Source organism: Tachypleus tridentatus, chromosome 10 (genome assembly GCF_004210375.1).
Source record: "Tachypleus tridentatus isolate NWPU-2018 chromosome 10, ASM421037v1, whole genome shotgun sequence".
Classification (NCBI taxonomy): Eukaryota; Metazoa; Arthropoda; class Merostomata; order Xiphosura; family Limulidae; genus Tachypleus; species Tachypleus tridentatus.
This window is the reverse complement of record NC_134834.1, coordinates 149,205,515-149,227,784: the sequence shown is the minus strand read 5'-3', so window position 1 is coordinate 149,227,784 and position 22,270 is coordinate 149,205,515. Positions and strand designations below refer to the sequence as shown.

At 32.2% G+C, this 22,270-nt stretch overlaps 2 protein-coding genes across 3 annotated transcripts in view; one reads left to right on the top strand and one right to left on the bottom strand.

Moving 5' to 3' along the window:
* Positions 1-5,025, bottom strand: part of LOC143230594 (segment polarity protein dishevelled homolog DVL-1-like) — a 31,544-nt gene extending 26,519 nt beyond the window's left edge. The window contains exon 1 of one of the 2 annotated variants that reach the window (XM_076464403.1): positions 4,270-5,025. In XM_076464403.1, coding sequence (XP_076320518.1) covers positions 4,270-4,430 — 161 coding nt within the window. In that variant the 5' untranslated portion in view covers positions 4,431-5,025. The remainder of the gene's footprint in view (positions 1-4,269) is intronic. The other variant, XM_076464404.1, reaches the window with a different exon arrangement.
* Positions 5,026-13,803: 8,778 nt separating this feature from the next.
* LOC143230593 (ATP-binding cassette sub-family F member 3) overlaps positions 13,804-22,270 on the top strand; it is a 34,565-nt gene continuing 26,098 nt past the window's right edge. Inside the window, exons 1-6 of the mRNA XM_076464402.1 lie at positions 13,804-14,052; positions 16,959-17,106; positions 17,946-18,081; positions 20,067-20,155; positions 20,299-20,430; positions 21,951-22,055. Coding sequence (XP_076320517.1) covers positions 13,980-14,052; positions 16,959-17,106; positions 17,946-18,081; positions 20,067-20,155; positions 20,299-20,430; positions 21,951-22,055 — 683 coding nt within the window. The 5' untranslated portion in view covers positions 13,804-13,979. The remainder of the gene's footprint in view (positions 14,053-16,958; positions 17,107-17,945; positions 18,082-20,066; positions 20,156-20,298; positions 20,431-21,950; positions 22,056-22,270) is intronic.

The following is a 22,270-nucleotide window of genomic DNA, read 5'->3' as shown; positions in this document are numbered from 1 at the left end:
TCAAAAGTGACACTACCCTACTTGGGGTTGTATGTAGTTTTCCTTATCTTAAACTTGTTTCATCTAGCCTTACTAACTGCAGTCTTTTAAAACATCAATTGGATTTATCGACTCCAAACCTCTAAAAATCTTAAAAACCTCGAACAGATCTTTTTGAGGACATCTCTTCAGCAAACATGTGCCAAATTTAGTGTAAGTTTGGTAAACTGTCTGAACTCTGTACCCTCTATAATTAGAAGTATAACTCCAGATGAAGCCTTACCAAAAATGTTATCAAATACAGACAACAGGAACATTCAAAGTCATCCATACACACACACTTTTGAGAGAAAGTATGAATCTAAAGTCGAAATTTATTTCTCAAAAATTTAATTTTTCTTTTTGGCTCTTGAAAACTGCTGATCATTACTACCGTCAATCACAGTTCATTTTATGAGTCAATCACCTTGTCGTAAAAATAAAACAGCCTTAGCTGGAGTCTAAATGACCCCTCACCCTACTGTTTTTTGAAATATAGCACAACAAATTGAGAGGATCTTATCCTCCTGATTCCCTAAATAATCACAAACTTTCAATTTAATTTTCCTTACATTACATATTCTTCCTAATGATAACAGTCAGTGGTTTTTACATAAACAAAAGTAATATATTAATATCATTACATTAATTTAAATGTTTAGTATTGTTTATGTAACTGACATTAAAGAGATAGCTGTGCTTGTGTTTGAAGTATACATTTGTTAATGTTTGGATGTACTTGCTACACTTCTGCAGATCAAAATTTTCACAAACTTGTATACTTCTAGCAGTAGAATAAAATGTGAAAAAAATAGTTGCTCAATGAACAAAGTAAAATGACAAATCTATCATCCCAAAAATCAAATACAAATTCTGCACCCTTGCATTACCTTGTATTTATTATTATGAAAATACTTTGATAAATATTTGTCCAACTAACCAACCGATCCAGGTCATTCTGTATTTTCTCAACAATCTCAATATTGATTGAAATAATTAAGAGTTTAATGTCATGCATATTTGTTACAATTCAGAGAATCACAACTACTTCCAGAGTAAGATAAAATCAGTTACACAAAATTCTTAAGTTAATAAACTAGTACCTACTGAACATTCTGTACCTCAGTATCTCAAATGAAAAAGTATTCAATGAAAACATATACACTATACTGACCGTATCAAACCACGAAGTATAAAAACAAATTAGGAAAAAAAGCAAAAGAAAAATAAACTTGTTTTGAATGTAACATTAAAGGAGACTTAATGATGTTTAACAACTCCTACGTAAAATCACAAATATTTATAGAGAACTTATTACTATAAATATTCAACAAATATATCTTATGTACTAGGAAAGAAATAATCTCACAAGTCTCGTGATTTTCACTGCAGACATTATATAATACATAATATATGACTAGCAAACTGTGTAAAATTCTTAATGTACAAATCACTTCTTAATATTTAATGTACACTAGAAAACAGGCGAGATAGCATTTTTAAGGCATATAAAAATATAATTATAATTATAAAAACTTTAAATTATAAAAATAATTAATAGAAGAAATGCTATAAAAATGACAAAAAAGAATGTAATTAAAACTGAAATAAAAATCAATACTTCAAATTTACTAATTATGTTCCTATCAATGTAATTTACAGAAATAAGGCAAGAACCCAAACATCAAGAGCTGATGTTTCAATCAGAATCTCAGTTGAATTCATGTTTTATTATATCATGTTTCACAACAAGGTTTTCTGTAGCTTCTTTAATCAAACCCTCTATAATTTTCCTTAGTTTGGAAATTAAGACTAAGTCATCAGCACTTTCCAAGGCAAATCTATCACTACTTTAAATAAGAGTAGCCAAGCTTACTATCTTGCCAATTCTCCCAAGTGACAGCAAAATTAATTCAAATAAAAACAATAACAATAATTAGATAATTGGTTTTAAAATAAATTAAAAACACATTACAAATCCTTATCCTGATTCTGAACTGCACAAGACTTAACTAACAATGGATAATAATTACACTTCTTACCTAATGTAGTTCACATCATAACAATTGCTATTCATGCAACTGATAAAATTTACACCTACACTACGACAATGTCTGTTGTGTCCTGACCAGCCCAACAAGTCGTGATGTTAGAAAGGATCCATCAGTGCCAGATGTAGTGTGGTTGACATCACATATCCTTCCTTACTTTCACTAAGTTTACAGTTATAACATCAACAGATAACTTTTTCTAACAAATCCTTTTGGATTTCCCAACTTAATTCTTTATCAAATCCCTAACTTTACTATGGTTCGGTAACTACAAACCATGTCTGACAATTTAAATACATTTAACTTGTAGTCTCTAACCTTGATTCTCTCTTTTAGTAAGCCATCTGTGTTTGAGTTTCCCAGTTACATGTTCTTATAATTTTATCTTGAATTAAAATCAACTGATATTTTAATAGTTATTCCACATCTCATTCTACTCATTATATAAATACATTATGAAAAATTTTCTCTCGTGGCCTCAAAACTGGCTGAGAATGACCAGCTAAAATTTCATTTTAACTCAATGAATAATGAAACTAATTACTGCCTTGTGGTTAGCAAACTTGGACTGTGAATTGACAGTTTATATTTTCAAAAAAATGTAGTCCACATTTTAGAGCAATTAGCATGCTATATGAATTTTGTTTCAATGAAATATGAAGGAATGGTAAATATTTTATTTAAATTTACCAATTTTAAAAGTTTTGGTATTGCTGGCTGTGAGGAGAAAGCTGCTGTTTTAAAACAGCATTTGAGTTATTTGGCAAGTTAGACAAATAAATGCAAGATGTATTATAATTATAATAAATGCAAGATAATACATGTGGGATATCATATGAAATATGAGTATAATTTTAATAGCAATAATTTCAAGTGTTACTGAAGAAAAAGAGCTTGGAGTTCTAGCTGTTCCAATTCTTAAGCCATCAAAGAAGTGTGCTGTTGCTGGCAGCAGATCAAATAGGATTTTAGGTTGTATCTACATAACTACCAAATACAAGTACAAAAAGGTTATACTTTCACTGTGTAGGTTACTTGTTAGGACACACTTATAGCATTTTATTTGTTGTCTTGGATGATTTATCCTAAGAAGAAAACTAATTGGATAACATACAGAGAAAGGCTGCTAGGATGATACTAGGGGTGGAAAAATTGCCATACAAGGGCAGGGTAAAACCTCTCAAACTGTTTTTTCTTGAAAAAATGAGTGTTAGAAGAAATCTCACTGGATGTTTAAACAGTTAACAGAACCTCCAGTGTTGATGCATCATTTTTACCATTCTTAATGATGAGAATGGTATTACTTAAAGACACAAAAATACTGAAAAAATATCTTCAGCTATGACAACTTCATTTTTCTAACAGGGTGGCTGGTCTTTGGAATTGGTTACCTCCAAAAGTGGTGGGTGCAGTTAATTTAAGGGAAAGTATGATAAATATTTGAATGATAACAGCAAGCCTGAGTGTTTTATTTTGATTTTAAAGTTAAGTTTAGTGGATGAGATGGCCTAACAAGTCACTTTCTCCTTAAATTATATGCAATGTAGCAAACCAATTAGCAATCTGGATTAGGTATGACCTTCTATGTGCCTCAAGGAAGACTGACCAAAAATATTTAATATTCTTTTAATCTAATTTTGAGTGGGATTAGTTTTCTGAAGTACTAGAAATACTTGTAATGTAATACCTAAACAATTCAGTAACATTAAGCCTAAAAGCTCAAATTTAGCATGATTATTAGACCAAATGTTGTTTTCCCTTTTTAACTCATGAAATGGTATACCAGATGATTTGAAATGTCCTGATAGATGTTTTTACTTGTGTATCTATCCATTTCATTTATGCTTAAGTGTAATTTATATAAAGCTTACCAATAAAAGTATACTGTTTAAACATTCATTCAAAGTGTAGTTTACACACAAGTAGGCCTACTATTAAAACAAAACTGAGCTGACAAGTAACATGGATAAATAACTGATCAGTTTATATTTATAAATTTTAAAAACATTTCTTTGACATTCAAATTATTGAAAAAAAATCAAAATTAGGTCATAAAATCAAAACTAAATTTAGTCTATCTATATACTTAGTTTAGATGTAAAATCACTTTAACCATTATTAATTTTTAGTAACTCAATCACAACTGCCTTGTTTATATTCAAATAAGTGCGTAAATATGAATTATAAATACAATACTCACCCAAAATCATCATCCATCGACTTGAAAAAGAATTTAAAGTTTGGTCTATTTAGGACATTTTTAAAGTCACCAAGTGTAACCCGGTTTGGATGTATTGGTAACTTTACTAAATATGGTGTGTCTTCTTCGTCGATATAGTAGATTATCTTAGTTTCTTCCATTCTTTACCCACTTTGATAGTTTTATATAAAATACCTTCGAAAGCCTTGTGGTTAAAATTACTCACTAATAGTAGTACAAAAATTACAAAGTATAATCGGACTGGCATAAATTATATACCCACAGTCACAGGTAAACGTTATTTGTATAAATACTAAGCTTTACAATAGTCTTAAGTAAGCCTATTTTTTTTTTCCGTGAAAAAAATCGTCTACGGAATGAAATGTCAAGAACATTTCAACGGTATATTCTAAAGGCTTAAAGATTTTACGTTATACTGAAAAAGTCCATAAAACTTAACGTAACGTTATAATAATAACACTATCACAAACAGTAACTGTACAACTTAAGAAATTGAAACACCATGAAACAACGCTTGATGTTTACATTGTGCAGTTCCAAAATTGTACATTTAACTCCAGTTTCAACTCTACCATTTAGTAATTTTCTTTAAATTTATCAGCAAGATGTCATACGCGGTAAAGAAAAATTTTAAAGCTCCTAAAACGTAATAATTTCTAATTTTTCTTCTAAATATAAGTTTAGAACATTTTGACTACGGTCAATGACGCTTATCAGTGTTAATCTCATCTCAATTCAAAATGGCGACTCCATTACCTCCTTCTAAATCTTATGCGACATTGAACTTATTAATGAAATATAACACTACATATTACTTTTTCAAATAAATGCATTCCGTTGAAAAGTTACAGTAATTATTTTATTAAATAATTGAAAGTCATAAAAATATGCTCAATTTTTTGTGTATAATGTTACATATATTTTTACATGTTTCGTTGCACCTTTTACGACGTCTAGTGATACCATTTAATTTTTAATAAAAACATCTTGTTTTCATAGGAAAATACAAATAGTTTCAGATTTTTCTTATGAAGTTACACAAAGGGATATCTGTGCAGAATTGTTCCTAATTTGGAGCTGATATAATAGAAGGAAAACCTCAACTACAAAATATTGGGTCACATTCACTGTTCCCAACTATCAAGAGTGAATTTTACCCAACATCTTCGAAACGTAGTCCAGGTTTTCTCAACTTCAAAATTTATATATACAATTTAAGGTGATAAGTTATTCAACTAAACATGACAAATACTACCTAGCATAAAAAATCACTAACAAAGTACGAAGAAACAAAAAATAAACGAAATCAGTAGATCTCACCACTCTGTCATAAATTAATTTTAAATTAATCTATTTCGGAATCATAAAACGTTACTCGAGCGACCTTATCTTTTCCTTTAATATAAGATCAACTGTCTTCACCATTCCTGTTACAGGTATAACGAAGATGACAGATGTTAATAGTGGATTTTCTTCTTTGTTTGAAGTCCCTCGTTAGTACAGCGGTAAGTCTACGAAGTTACAAAGCTAAAATTACGATTTCGAGTTCCCTTGGCGGACTCAGCAGACAGCCCGGTGTGGCTTCGCGATAAGAAAATACACACATATTTTTTGAAAACTCTTTTGGAAATAACGGCAACTTCTTGAGGTGTTTTAATCTAAACCTTCCACTAACAAATTCTATGGCATTCTGAATGTATCACACCAACCAGTTTCAACACTTGTTCCTGGCAAACTAAAAATGAGACATCTCCCGAATAAAGGATACTTGTGTTTATTGAGTTGTCGGAAGTGAAAGTGTCTGGCCTTTTTCGGAAAAACTTTGAATTTATAGTGCAATTTCAGTCGGTATGTGATAATAGAAACGATTGCTAGTATTAGTGTGTTAATGGATGTACTTGGAGTTCGAAATTAAATTTTCTATCAGTACGAATTAAGAAAACCATAATTTTAACAAAACTAGAGATTAGCTGAATTAACGTAGGATAATATAATAAAAAAAAATGCATACAGGCAAAAGAAATATCGTTAAATAACATTGCAAAAAATAGAAGCGCTTTTAAAATGAAACACAAAAGTAATGTTCAAGAAAATTGTCCTAAAATCAAAAAAAGAGAAGTCATCATGGTAAAGTACAAGATCTTGGTGAGGTGGTTAGAATACATCAAATATCCCCTGCTGGTGCAGAGGTAAGTCTCCGGATTTACAAACCTAAAATCAGGGGTTCGATTTCCTTCGGTGGACTAGCACATAGCTCGATGTGGCTTTGCTACAATTACCACAGAAAGTGTTCGTACCCCTGCGTCGTGAGTAGTTTTTTCCTCATAACTTAAAAAGTATCATTAAATTAATGAAAGTACAGTATATTGTAAATATTATACTAACACACATCTACATAAATTTTTATGTAAATTAAACGACAAATAAACTGTTTATAATAACAAAAAAGCAGAAAGTGTTCGTACATTTCAGAACGTGTGAAAAAAAAAAATTGTTATTCCCGTGAAAATTTTGTTTAGTTTGGCAAATAAACTACATTATACCATTCCAGAACTAGACACTGGGTTTATAATTATTGGAATTTAGCCAGCAAACAATGTACTTCCGATAATTTAGCGCCGTCTCCGTCATTATCTGCTTGGTCATCATGGCGAACAGAAAACAACTGTCCAGTGATTTAAAAAAAAATGAATTATTGTAAAATACAAGTCTCGTGTGTCTCTTTCCGGTATTGCTACACAACTTAATGTGCCGAAATCTACTGTTCAAAGCATAATTGCCAAGTTTAAGCTTACAGGATCAATTGCTAACCTCCCTTGTTCCGGACGCCCCATCAAAATTCCAGATAGAACCAAGAGGAATGTTCTCAGAGAAGTTAGTAGGAACCCTCGTTTAACACGTAATGACATACAGAAACTGGTGAGGGAAACTGGGGTTGAAGTAAGCACCTCTACAGTTACGAACATATTACGCTCTTCTGGGTTCAAAGCATGCCGTTCTCGTAGATATCCATATTTAAAGCCTATTCATTTAGAAGCACAATTGAGATATACAAGAAAGCATGTAGATAAACTCTTTACCTATTGGAAGAGTATTCTTTGGTCAGACGAGACTAAAATCGAGCTTTTCGGCCACAATGATGTTCGCAATATTTTTCGTAAGAAGGGGGAACGAAATCTTCCAAAGAACACCGTCCCTACAGTTAAACACGAAGGTGGCTCGATCATGCTATGAGGTTTCTTCAGCTCTTCTGGTGTAGGTAGCCTTCACCGCGTCAACGGAATCATGAAAAAAGAAGAGTTCGTTGATATATTAGGCACTTATATCAAGAGTGATTCTCGAAACTTGCGGCTTGGACGTCGTTGGATCTTCCAGCACAACAATAACCCTAAGCACACATCGAAATATGTGCAATTCAGGTTACAGAGGAACCATATAAGCGTTCTGGAGTGGCCAACGCAGTCACCCAATCTCAACCCAATTGGAAACGTTTGACATGAGTTAAAGACCAGGGTTCATCAGCGTCATCCGAAAAACTTGCAAGAGTTGGAGGCCTACTGTAAAGAAGAATGGAATAAAATACCAGTCTAGTGCTGTCAAACGATCATGGAGGGCTATGAGGAGAGATTGCACCAAGTAATTCACCTGAAAGGCTACACAACTGACAATTAAAGTAGACGTACGAACACTTTCTGACCCTCCTATATTTGGTTATTTGTTTATAAACAGTTTATTTGTCGTTCAAATTACATAAAAATTATGTAGACGTGTGTTAGTATGATATTTATAATATAATATACTTTTATTATCCTAATCTTGATACTTTTCAAGTTATGAGGAAAACTACTCACGACGCAGGGTACGAACACTTTCTGTCGTAATTGTAAATGGAGAATTTTGATGTAATGGGAATAACTGAAACATTGTTAAACATAGATGATTTTGATGACAAACGTTTTTAAAAAAAAAACACAAGATTACAGGCTATTTAATCGGCTTTGGTTTGTTTTGAATTGCGCCCAAAGCTACACGAGGGCTATCTGTGCTAGCTGTTTCTAATTTAGCAGGGTAAGACTAGAGAAAAGACAGCTTGTCTTCAACACCCACCGCCAACTCTTAGGCTACTATTTCACCAATGAATAGTGGGATTAACTGTAACGCTATAAAATCCCACGGCTGAAAGGGTGAACATGTTTGGTGGGACGGAAATTCGAACCCGCGACCCTCAGGTTGTGAATGGAGCATCCTATCCACCTGGCCATGCCAGACCTTTTAATATGCTATTTCTATTAAATGGATTTATATGTAAAAGCTGATTTACATCCAGTTGAAGTTGGTAATATTAAATATAACACCAAAGAGATTGAATCCATTTGGATTTTTGTCAGTGGATATAAAATGAAAATTCAAATCCCCGTCACACCAAACATGCTCGCCCTTTCAGCAGTGGGGACGTTATAATGTGACGGTCAGTGCCACTATTTGTTGGTATAATAGTATCTCAAGAGCTGGCAATAGATGGTGATGACTAGTTTCCTTCCCTCAAACTTTGCATTGCTAAATTAGGGACAGCTAGTGTAGATAACACTTGAGTAGCTTTGTGCGTAATTCAAAACAAACAGACAAACAATAAAATGAAAAAAGCTTTTAGTGGGAACTTTTTACAGACCATTAGATGAAGTTGATAAAAGTAGTGAGAAAACGTTATAGTGATATTAACATTTCAACTGTTAAAGAAGTCATAGTTATAGGTGATTTTAATTTCAGACATATTGATCGGTAAATGTTAGAGTCAAACCATGAGAATGAAAGGTTTTTTGGAAACTGTTCTTCCTCACCAATTGGGAACTTACTAGAAACAATTTTATTTTAGGTTAATTATTAATTTAAAATATAGGTATTATCGATAGGGTAGAAAATGGAAAACCTTTACGTTTCATTAGATTCAATGTTTTGCTGCGTGTGAAGATAAGGAATAATAATATTTTGGTTACAAATAAAAAACAAATTTTGAAGAGATGTGAAAAGACTTACATGTGGAATTGTATGCTGAGTTATTTTGATGCACTGACCAGATGTGGATATTTTTAAATATTCAAGTCATAGTTATAGCAGTTGCAGGTAAAAAACCAAGTTGGGTCACAAAGAGTTTAAGAAATAAGATTAAAGAAAAGCACCATAAATATAAGGAGTTTAAATTGATCAGCATGATAGAAGACTTATAAAATCATAAAATATCTGCCCCCACTGGCTCAGCGGTATGTCTGCGGACTTACAACGCTAAAACCGGGTTTCGATACCCGCGATGGGCAGAGTACACGTAGCCTATTGTGTAGCTTTGTGCTTAATTCAAAACAATAAGAACATAGAATATCAAGAAAGTTGGTAGACCTGGAAATTTGGTTTTCAAAAAAAATTTACGAGAAAAGGTTGTCTGAAATGTAAGAATTTATTTAAATACATAAAGAGTAAAGAAAATGTTAGAATGGGAGTTAGGGCCCTCAAAGGATGATAAAGAAAGGCAAATATTTGACGATTATGAGATGGTTGGGTTATTAAATTTGGCTTTTTCTTATTTTCTTTTTACGAACGAAGATGTAAACAGTATTCCAGATTTTGAACAGTTGTGATATAAAAAAGAGATCAAACAAGACGACTGCATTAATTCTCAACTGGTTAAGAAAAAAATTGGGAAGTTCAAAAAGCGATAAGGTTCTCGAACCAGAAAATAATTTTTCAAGAGCTTTGAATGAGGTGAAAGATTGGATATGTAAGCCACTTGTTACTGTTTTTTGTCAATACTTGAATAATGGGCAGATACCAGAGAATTGGAAGTTAACTAATGTAACTCATTCTTTCAAGGGAGGTGTTAAAAATTATACCCCCATTAGTTTTACATCTGATGTGGGGAAAATTTTTAAAAGTACGTTAAAGATGCTTTGCAAAGTTTAGAAAACTGTCGCTGATTTCACTTAGGGGAACTCTTTCCTTACAAATCTATAAAAAGGCTACTGCTTACGTAGATGAGACTAAGGTTGTAAGTTCAGTGTATCTAGTTTTCAGAAAGTATTTGAAAAGGTGCTACATAAAAGGCTTGTAAGCACAATTGTCTCTATAGGTGTGGGAATAACCTAGCTGATTGGATACCCAAGTCTTAGGACCGTAGCTTTTTTTGATTTACATCAATGAGATAGGTGAAGATATAGTCAATCAATTACTTAGATTTCTCGCTGATATTAAGGTTTTAAGTATTAATAGATAAATGTGAAGAGGATACTGCTGCTTTACAAAAGGATTTAGATAATTTAGTGTGTTGAGCAAAGAAATGGAAGATGGGTTTTAATTATAATAACTGAAAGATACTACCCGGGGGTTATAATTTGAATTACAAGTATAACTTTAACAGCGCCATGAAATAAATGGATCTTGATGTAATTGTCAATCATTTCTCAAACCCATTCAAGAAGTGTGTTACTAGAATGGTATCTGGTATGGAGAGGTTATCACCCTCTTGGAGAAATAAAACGATCTACGATCTTAAAAATCTCAATCAGATTCCCCTTAACCATTTTTTATATCAAAATAAAATAATTTAAGAAGAAACTGATTGAGGTGTTTAAGATCGTATATTTTTGTAAGGGTGGGAGTCATCTTCAGTAAAAATAGTTTTATTTTTCCAAGAGGATGGTAGAACTTCTGGAACATCTCAGATGTTCCACATTCTAAATTAAATTAATTTTAAAATCTTAAACATCTGAGATGAACCAATAGGTCATTCTTTCACAAAACGTTATGTTTAAAATAAAGGCAGAAGATCTTGGACAGTTTATCAGTTTGGCTACACAAATAGAGCGTGTGGGTAACTGATGTAATCAAAAGTGTCTGGAACAAGGATAGGTGGAGAGACATGATCACCTACGCTACAAAGGATGACACTCGATGATAGTTATATAATGGAATAAAAGATTTGCATCAAATTCTTTTGTTCTTTAAACTTATTTGGATAATCAAAATTGATATTTGTGAATCAGTCTACAACTTGTTACAGATTTTGCATGCCACCAAATTCGTTCTGAAAAACGCTCTTTTCACCGGTTACTTTGTTTGTTTGTAAGACTAGAAGGAATGCAGCTAGTCATCACCACTTACCGCCAACTCTTGAGCTACTCTTTTACCAACGGATAGTGAGACTTACCGTCACATTATAACGCCCCCACGGCTGAAAGTACGAGAATGTTTGGTGCGACGGGGATTCGAACCTGCGACCCTCGGATTACGAGTCGAACGCCTTAACTCATCTGGTCATGCCGAGCCCTTTCTACTGGAGCATTCCTTAACAGCAAAGATAGTAGTTATATATGAACATAATTATGTCTATAAATACCTGTAGTTCCACCTGATACTTATATTCTTTTACTCTACTCCATAAAGAAGTAGCATCAATGAGGATGTGCAAATCTGAGCAGTTCAGTCGACCAAAGTAATATTATTGTTCAAGCTCAGAAAAACACTAAGTTTATAAACTAGTTTTAAGAGTAGTTTCCCAAAACTTCTCACCTAGCTAAATCTAAATCTGAACTTTGAGAAAGGTATTTGATCTTCTAAAGAACCTTTCAGTACTTCAACAGGTATGTCTAGAACATCTCTTCTCCACTCCAGTCTTGTCTCTGCGTCCATATTGGTGGCCTTTGTTTGTTTGAGAAATTGTAAACTAAAATCAATTTTCATAAGTGGTTCTAAGATCGAAACAAAAAAGTAGGTGAATATCTAGTCGACAACTCATAGAAGGGGAAAACGTATACTTCACTGGACTGAGAGCAAGTGAACATGGAGAGAATACTTGCTTTTATTATATGCAAAAACAGCTGGTATGGGTTGAGAAAATATTTTATGTAGAGGAGCGAATAATGTTTCGACCTTCTTCGGTCATCGTCAGGTTCCACAAAGAAAGAGGTAACTGACCGATAGCTGACCACATCATGGGTAGTAAATCCCGTGATTATTTTAGCAGAAAGTTAAAAGAATTGAAAGGACAAAAAGGTACATTTTTGAAACAAGCATCAACTTCAAGCAATGCTCTGCTAACATCCTACAAGGTGACATATAGAGTCTCGAAATGTAAAAAGTCTCACACAATCGCAGAAGAACTGATTTTACCTACTGCGGTGGACATGATGAACCTTATGGTTGGTGAATCTGCGGGAAGACTGCTTTCAAAAGTGCCTTTATCCAACAATACTATCAGTCGTAGAATCCAACACATGGCCGAAGACCCCAACGATCAGCTAATTTAACAAATGAAAAGGATATTTTGTTTGTGAATTTCGCACAAAGCTACTCGAGGGCTATCTGTGCTAGCCGTCCCTAATTTAGCAGTGTAAGACTAGAGGGAAGGCAGCTAGTCATCACCACCCACCGCAAACTCTTGGGCTACTCTTTTACCAACGAATAGTGGGATTGACCGTAACATTGTACACCCCCACGGCTGAGAGGGCGAGCATGTTTAGCGCGACGCGGGCGCGAACTCGCCCTCGGATTACGAGTCGCACGCCTTACGCGCTAGGCCATGCCGGGCCTCAAATGAAAAGGAAGGAATTGTATTGTAGTCGTAAAACAAATCGTGTTCTTCACTTTAGATGTAATGGTCAAATTCTGTTATTCGATCACACGAGAGCAGTCCAAGAGTTTGTGGCGGATGCCGTTGAACAGCTGCTGTCCTTTTTACTCTCAAAATGTTGCGTCAAGCTACATAAGATTTAAAAAAAAAATTATAATGCTGGGAAGATATAACCTTATTGTTTTATTAAGCTAATTTTTATTTAATGAAAAATTAAATAGGCTTAGAAACACAAGAGCTTTCGAATGAATGACTATTCTTTTTGGATCCTCCGCAAAGGTTAGCGATAAATTTACGGCCTTTACAATACAATGCCCGCGTTTCTATTCTCTGTGGTAGTCAGAGCAAAATAGTGTGCGTGTAGCTTTTACTCAATGAAAAACAATAACTTTTCAAGAACAAAATGCATATACTAGAAATTTAATTTGCACTAAAATCGAATGTAATACTTTTTCCACGCTATATCTCTAAAAAATTATTGATAAAAGAAAGATATGTATGTTTTTTATAGTAAAGCTAAAGGCAAGTAGTTACCTGCTATATTCATCGAGGGCAATTGAACCTTGGATTTTAGTATTGTAAATCCCGAGAGTTACCGGTGTACCCGCAGGATAAATACAGAGTTGTTGTTAACAAGTCCTAAATTTTATATACATTAAAATAATCATCTGGTTAATATATATAATTAATCAGTGCGTAGCAAATTATTAGACGTGAAACTCTTAAGCAAAATATTTAACAGTAAATTAATACAAAATATATATATATATTAAAAAGTAATTAATAAAGTATTTTTGTCCAGACGATAGTTCTACAAAATTATTAATAAAATATTGATAACAATAATTGTATGGTCTCTATATATAATCAACCAGCGCGTGGCAATTTATTAAACGTGAAATTTTGAGTGAAAGACTCAAAGTGTGAAGAGGGCAGTGTAAAGTAATACTGGTACTGTTATTAGTATTACAATTACTAGTTATTGCTTGAATGGGATTTTGTGAAGTTGAATTCCAATAATTTAAGTACAAAGTTTAAAACGATCAGTTACAACTTAATTTAACGTTAAATTATGGATGGTACTACAGAGATTTTGACATCTGTATTTCCTCACATGGATCAAGAACTTTATGCGTATATTGAAGGCAAGTTATTTAAATTTTGGTTACCTGTTGAGTGTTGGAAACTGTAACTTTTTGTAAATAATAATATTATCTACAATAACTGGCAGAGCAAAATATATTTCATCGCGTGCATATAAAACTAAATTGGCATGCCAAGGTAGTGTATAGACAGATCAGAATAAATTTGTATGCCGGTTTCTTCTATTTATGTATGTAAGCCTAACTAAGCATTCTAAGATCGAGCTAGAAGTCACGTTGGCGTATTGCTAATTCAGTTGTTAATAACGTTAGGGTTAATAATGGAACTAGTTTTGAAATATGATATATTTGTGAATTACTTATTCCAGTGGTTCCGCACCCCTAAAAAATGTTAACATGTTCTCGCACCCCTCACAGTAATTATTTATTTAAGAATAAAGGTGAAGGTGGCCAAAACATGTTATCTCGCACCCCTGGTTGGAAACCACTGTCTTATTCAGTAGTTGTTAAGTGTTGACGTCGATAAAGTGAACAATTAGCTCACTCTTTCTTTTCAATTTCAGAACTAAGCTTTACTAAAAAATAAAGCATGTTTTTTCTCAAAGTTAATATTAGCATCTAGCTGTCAAACAGATGTTACTGTATCAGTGACAGTGTATTACATGAAAACTAATTGTTTCAAAAGAAATGTCATATATTGAAAGCAAATGATCCATTTATCTCCCTTGTATTTAGTTATCATTCCAAAGAACAGAATTATACAGTTACATTGCAGCTCACCATTACTGTGTTAGCTTATAAATATTCTGAAAAAGTAACAAATTATTGACAAGAAAACTTAACATTCTCTCCCATTTGTTTGCTGCTATCAGTGAGCAAATGGAACTGAAACATTTGTTAAGATGAAATTGTGATAACACATTAGCTTAAGACCAATTCAAGTACAGTGAACAATAACTACTGAGAATTGGTTAGATGGAGATGAAATTTAAGTCATAAATATTACTATAAATGGAAATTGTTTCTGTTGTATTAATCAAACAATTTAAATGAATTAAAAAGAACAAAAATTTACATTGTTTATGCATTTTTTTAAATATGCAAATAATGTGTTTTTTTTACACATAAATGATTGCATTTTATTATTTGTAGGTGATATTAAAACTGTAAACAATATTGTTAGGAGTTCTAATTTATAGTCACTGTGCTACTGTTATGTCTGTTTATTATATATTCTTGTATGACACAACAGTGTAATATATTTAGAGCTTTTATTGTAGTGTAATACAGTTGATTTTAATATGTATAGCTTCTGGTATGTCTTTTTTTTCTCAAACATAATTAATACACCTTTTCCTAACTTCTAGGTGTGTTGGTATCACTGGTAACTTTTGGAACATGTGTAATATGTGGGGGAGAAAACTTCTAGATAAGAATATAGCAAGACTATGGGTGATATTATGACAGTTATAGAGAAGATCAACAGTATGATGCTTTTCATTTCTGCATGGGTAGCATTCTAGCTGCTCAGGGTTATCATGTTAAAAGTTTGGATTTAATAATTACAGTGAGCACAGCTGAGATGGCTCACTGTAAAGCTTTGTGCATGACAAAAATCTTCGTAAATGTCCATGATATGAAATGTGTGGATATGTAAAGGATGATGTCATTTGCATCACTTTAAAATGTCAAGATAATATATGTACAAGCAAGTAGTATTAATACATCAAAAATATGTAGTTCGTAATTATCACATGAGATAATAATCTTATAAAATTAACCACACTGTATTTCTACCTTTGTATGATTCCTAACCTAAATCATTTAATAAATGATGGTAATTAAACTGTTGAACTTTATGTTAATAGTTCTGTAATAATTACGCATCCAACTTTCACCCTTGATAAAACTTGTTCAAGTACAGACTGAGTAAGTTGAGACCAGTTCAGCTGATATGTAAACTGTGTGTGTGTATATATGGTTAGATGAAGGAATCATAATAACTACTGCTATGTGGATGGTAGTCTAGGTTGATTGTGTGACAACTTTATCACTGTATTAATGAGGGTTTCTAAATAAACCTCTTGGTAATCCTCTTTTTCCTCATTGTAAGCAGTAAAATCCTTAAATCTGTTTGTCAGTGAATAGTACTTGAAATTTTATTGAACTTTATAGCCTTAACTCTTCACCCAGCATACATTTTTGTAATTCCAGTTATCCCATCCTTACATGTCCCAAAAGCAACTTTTACCCAAACTCTATACATCTCATCTCTTCTTTCCTTGACTTCAACTTCTAATTTTCCTTCCTGTAATAGAAAAATATTCCCCAAAGCAACCTGTTACCTTACTCACTAGTAAGGGAAGTGTAAATATTTTGAAAAACTAGTAATATTTTTAAAATACAATGATTCAGTTAAAATTATTTAACATAAATATTGTAGATTTTGTGTTATATACAATCTTTTGATAATTGAATCAAAGTTTGGGTTATTGATGTGTTTATTTACGTCATTTTTTCATCAAACATTTTGGGTAATTTTTCAAGAGGTATTTTTTTCTTGTGTAGAACTGTTTTAGTTTTAAACCATATTTATCATATAAATATGCCAGAATAAAAGCAACTGAATATTTGTTTTCTAAAGACATCTTTAGAATACATTTTTATTTCATGTGTTTCTCATCATTATGATTGAAGATTTATGTTGTGTTTACTTAAACATATCACATATGTTATTGGGTGTGTTTTGGCAGTTGTGTAGGTATATTTACCTCTTCGTGCACTGTCTTGCAGCTGATTCATTGATCTCACATTGTTAGAATTTTATTGAAGAAATCAGTAAAAAAAAGTAAAAGCTGCCAAACCAAATTTTACAAATAGATGTCTACAATGTAACTACTGAAAGCAGACAGGTAAACCTCATTAAGGCCAACATGTGTTTTTAACAGGAGTCTTGGATGGAAGTAAGGATGAATTCAGTTCTATAGAAGAAGTGTATGATGCTGTTGGGGAAGTTTTACATGAAGTTGCAGGAGAAAACAAGAACAAAGAGGAAATAAGAGAGATTTGTAGTCAACTATTATATGCATTGAAAGGGTGAGCTCATAATTGTAGATTTCAATTTTTGTTTTTGTTGTTATTTCATTGTGAACATGTCATCCATAAGATATCTAAAGTGTCTGGTTTAAAATTAATTTAACTGCTTTTGTGATATGTAAATTGAGTATTTGTGGAGAAATGTTATAAGAAAATCAAATTAACTGTACTGAGTGACTCTTTCCTGGTACTAAGTTGCTAATTAAATAAATGTTTTAATAGTGATCACTGTTAGTAGCTTTATAAACCTTTTCATGAATGGTACAAAGAAGTGTTTGAAGTACAAATAAGTAAATTAAATGGCAAAGTATGTCTGTAACAGTGTCATACAGAATAGATCTTGGAAGAATGATGAATAATCTAACAATAAAAGTGTGAATGTGATTGAAGATAAAGTGTTACAATAGATGTTACTGATAGGACTTTAATTTATTGAAGTGAAGAGTAGTTTTTAATCATTTTTTACTGAAAAATTCCATTTAGGGAAATCCTATCCAAAGTTCCTAACCCAAATAAGTTGTATGTATGGTAATTGTATTTGTTGGTGTATTGTTGGATCTGAGATCCTCACATGCCATGCAAGTACTTTGTCTTTTGAGGTGAAATGTTTCCACAGTTGAACCTATGAAGATACTTTTGAGACTAATATTTTTCTTGACCACAAAAGTGTAATTCTTGCGATGTACATTTTTTCTGATTAGAGTATGGCTGCAACAAAGAGAAGGAAATCATTTCTGATGCTTCAGAATGTACTGAAGAGTTGGTCACCATGGATGCTTTTGTTGTTTTCAAGGTATTTCTTATCTATACCAAATTCAGCATCTGATTTGATTTTCTAGAAACCTGGAAGAACCAGATAACAAAGAGCACAAAGTTTTGGATGTTCCTGTACATCTTGGGAGAATGGCCGAACAGTTTGAAAACAATGCAGATGAAATTAAAAGCATCTGGATGAAGCAACGTGACATGGTTTCAGTAAGTTACCTAATTGATAAATATTTTGTGAATCAATAGTTTTAGGTGATGTTTTAAATGAGATAATTTTAGGACCGAGATATGATTTTAAAATTTAATTATGCTAAAAAATTAACTTTGTTAGCACCAGATGCTCACTACTTTGCCAATGGCAATTAGTGGCATAAAATGGCAAGTACAAAAGCCTGCTGTTTGCCAAAATAAAGGTAAGTATATGTTAAACTGTACTGAATCATTATTAAGTTTATTTTATTTTTTCCCTGTTGTTTACCATCTAATCTGTTGCACATAAGTAAATATTACAAACATTATCAAGGTGAATTCACTATTAGACCCAGTGAAAGCACCCCTTTGAAATATGTTTAACCCACTGACTACAACTGCTTTAAATGCACATAGAATTTTTGCAAGCTGCATACAGTGTACAGCATGCTGGCATTCAACTGCTAGAGATGCACTGTATCCCATACAGCAAATAAGCAGTCATATAATTATCTATTATCAAGTCTGGATTGGCATTTTATTTACATTGTAAATCTGCAGAAATGAACAGCCTTTTGATATTTTTAACTCAATTTATAATTTTGATGCATCCCTTTGTTTATGGCATAGTTTCATTAATGTGTTAAATGCTTATTTTGAATAATTTGTGCTGCAGTTTGCACTCGTGAAACATGATGCAGAAATATTCAGTGATGGCTGTGGATGTAGCACTTTTGCCAAATTGCAAGATGATGAATTAACCTTCTTGCTACAAGGCATCCTTTTTTGAGGATGTCATGAAGTTTTGCTGAGTTACTTTCAAAATGTATTTGAACTGCTTTCTTATCACCGTATATGAATAAACTTGACATAAAAACATAACTAATAATCCAAATTTTAACATTTATAAGTTTTAATTTTATAATTTTTATACAATATTAATAAAACAAAAATTCTAGTGTTAGAATTGTGAACTTTGCTCTCTAAGGCATCTGTGCTACTCATTTATTTACCACCCCTCCAAAAAATACAAAATTTTATGTAAATTAATTATTGTAATGCTGTCATTGTTCAGACAAAAATTTTGCATCTTTAATCTTATTTAGTTACAGGGCAGGCTATATAGTAGAAAATGCATAGACATGTTAACATCTTTTAACCGTAACCAAGTCCTGCCATGATGATAGGTGATGATACTTAAGTTATGGCATTATACTAAATTACACTGATGTTTGTTTTTACACCAGTTTGAACCATTGATTTCTACACTTGCAGATCCATAGATAATTTAACTTTTTGAAGTATATTCTGATTTTCCTGCTTCAAATACTGCAAATGAACCAAAATTTGTTTTAATTAAGTTACTGGTGGTTGTACTTCCAATCCAATGTTTCAATGTATATTTTGGGGAATTGGATACTGGAATCCGAAATTGTATGCATAAGATAATTTGTTTATTATTAAATTACATCAATGTGACTCCCTTACATAACTAGCTTTAAAACTTGAAAATGATTTGTTAATGAATATTAATCAGAGATGATCATTTGGTAATTTATTCATTTAACAAAAAGATACTCAGGCTAACATTGCATCTGAGTAAAGATCATACATATTTGTGACCAAACTGTTTCATTAATGACAGTATTAGGTTTCGGATTGTTATTAATGTTTTTATCACTTTCATTATGAGCTTACAGCTTCAAAGGAAAATTTAACATTAGAAGAGAAAATCTCAAAATAGTATAAATAAAACTTAAATGAACAGGTGTTTTGAATATGTTAAACAATGGTTTGCTTCATCAGGTGAGAACAAAATTCCTTCTTTTTTCTGAAGTTAAGACTGATTGTTGTGAATTAGCATTTTGTATGTATTTTTGTTTTTAATAAACATTTCTTTAACATAAGAATGGCTTCTTATAAGATCACTGGGTACTCAGGGAAACTTGTAAATGGATATTCTTGTGTTAATTGGAAATGAAGTTTTCATTTTTATGAATTAGCAAGTGGATCAGAGGAAACTAGAAAAAGCAGAAGCTAAGCTGAAACAGAAACAAGAAAGAAGAGACATGACAGATAAACCTGCCGCTAAGTAAGTTGAGTCTTACCCTTGTGTGTGTGTCTGTTGCTTTATTACTTTTGTTTATAGTGAAGGTACTGCCAATTTGTCTTTCACAATGTATGTTTTCCATTTCATGACTTTATAAAATAACTTTTTATTTTCTTTTAATTTAGTCATATGATAGTAAATGCAGAAGCCAGTGCAAGCCAATCAGTGAGTAAGAAGGAAATTAAACTAGAAGCAAAAGGGATAAACAAGACACAAGATATAAGAATTGAAAATTTTGATGTTGCTTTTGGAGACAAGTAAGTAGGTTTACAAGTGCCAGTATAAAAGGTGAAGTCTTGACCAGTGTTATTGGCTATAGGTTCAATTTCTTGAAGCAATTATAATTCAAATGAAAGGCAGTGAATCAAATGATAGTTCAGGTTTAATATTTATTTTAAGAAGGCTTATATTAGTATAAAGCAAGCTTAAATATCTTGACTATTTAACACTAAGTACCAGCATGTTGTATTGAATTATACTGGAAGCACATGAGGTTGATTTGTAAAAGAAGTCTTGTCTGTTTTAGGAAATCAATACCCTCAAAAAAAAGAATTTCATGGGTAACCTGCTTATTTCATGATATGACTTACAGGTGTACTGATAAGAAAATAGCTTTGTCACTTGTTCATCCATTGTGATTTTTACTTTACTTTCTTCTACCTAAATCTTTTACCTTTTTATGCAGCTGAAAACATAACAGATTTTTCATGTTGGATTGCACAAATTTCACCCACTTCTAAGCCTAACAGGTTGCTCAGCTTACATGCAGTTTGCAATGACAAGAAACCCACTTGAAGTAAAAATGTATTTCGGGAGGGCTGGTATGAGTATTAACACTTTATTAATAAAGCAGAGAACAATGTTTTGACCTTCTTAAGACCTAAGATACATTTTTACATGCAGTTTGTCCAACATCAGTGTGGGAGTGAGGTTTCTTGAATTTTAGTAATGGTTTTTAGTCCAAAAAGAGGTTGCTTCAATTTTTAAATGGAAACTTGTGCAATAATTGTGGTTTCTTTTAATTCATCTGTTAAATACATCTTTTGCCTAAAGGCCAGAAAGGAAGACAAGCAACATAGTGGTAGACTGCAAATTTATTCAACTCTATATCCTCTGGAAGTATGATTACTCTAACTTAAGTTGTTTCCAGGTATAGAGAACTAATTACATTGTAATGCATATTAACTATGGTGTGACAAATTCTACTATCTGCAGTGGTTGCATCAGATCCAAAAGGAATCTATCAAACTTTATGAATGTTGACACTCAAATTATTAAGCTTTGAAAAACTAGAAAATCCAGTTGTTTTATTTTATTTGTATGAGGCTGATAGGTGAAATAACATATAGAAGTTACATTAGAATAGCTATTTGATGAGATTGAGATGTGATATAATAACTTGAAGCTGAGATAAAATAACTATGGTCTATTATTTATATTTCAAATTTCAGTCAGCTTTTTTTTTTTTAAAGTAATTAGCTGATTACAAGTAATCTCTTTTATAGCTGGTAAAGTGATTAATTGATATCTCCCTAATATAGTATGTAAACTTCAAAGAATACTATTTGTACTAACAGGAATAAAACACCAGTACAAAGTGCACTGGTCCAAGCTTATGGCTTTATTGAGATTAAAAATGAATGAAAATTACAGTGAGAAGGAAGTTGGTTAATTCCTTTTGTAATGTACTTTATTTATCCTTAAGAACACTTTATTAACTTAACACAGATAAATTATTGTGTTTGTGAAGGAAATTATTATTAGTTTTCTCTTACAGGATACTTCTTCAAGGAGCTGATTTGATTCTTGCAAATGGGAGACGATACGGTCTTGTGGGACGGAATGGAATTGGGAAAAGTACCCTCTTGCGAATGATATCAAAGTAATGGATAGTTAAAGTGGATAGTTTTAACACCTAATTTTTTTTTTTATTTCCTTTTACACCAAAATGTCATTTGTGTTTGACCAAAGTAAAGACGTATCTACAAGCTGTTTTCATACTGTAATAAACAAATCTTGTAAGGGAATACAATTATTAACCATAATATATATAATGCCTTAAGCTAGCAAAATGTTATCTGTGGAGGATGGGCCAGT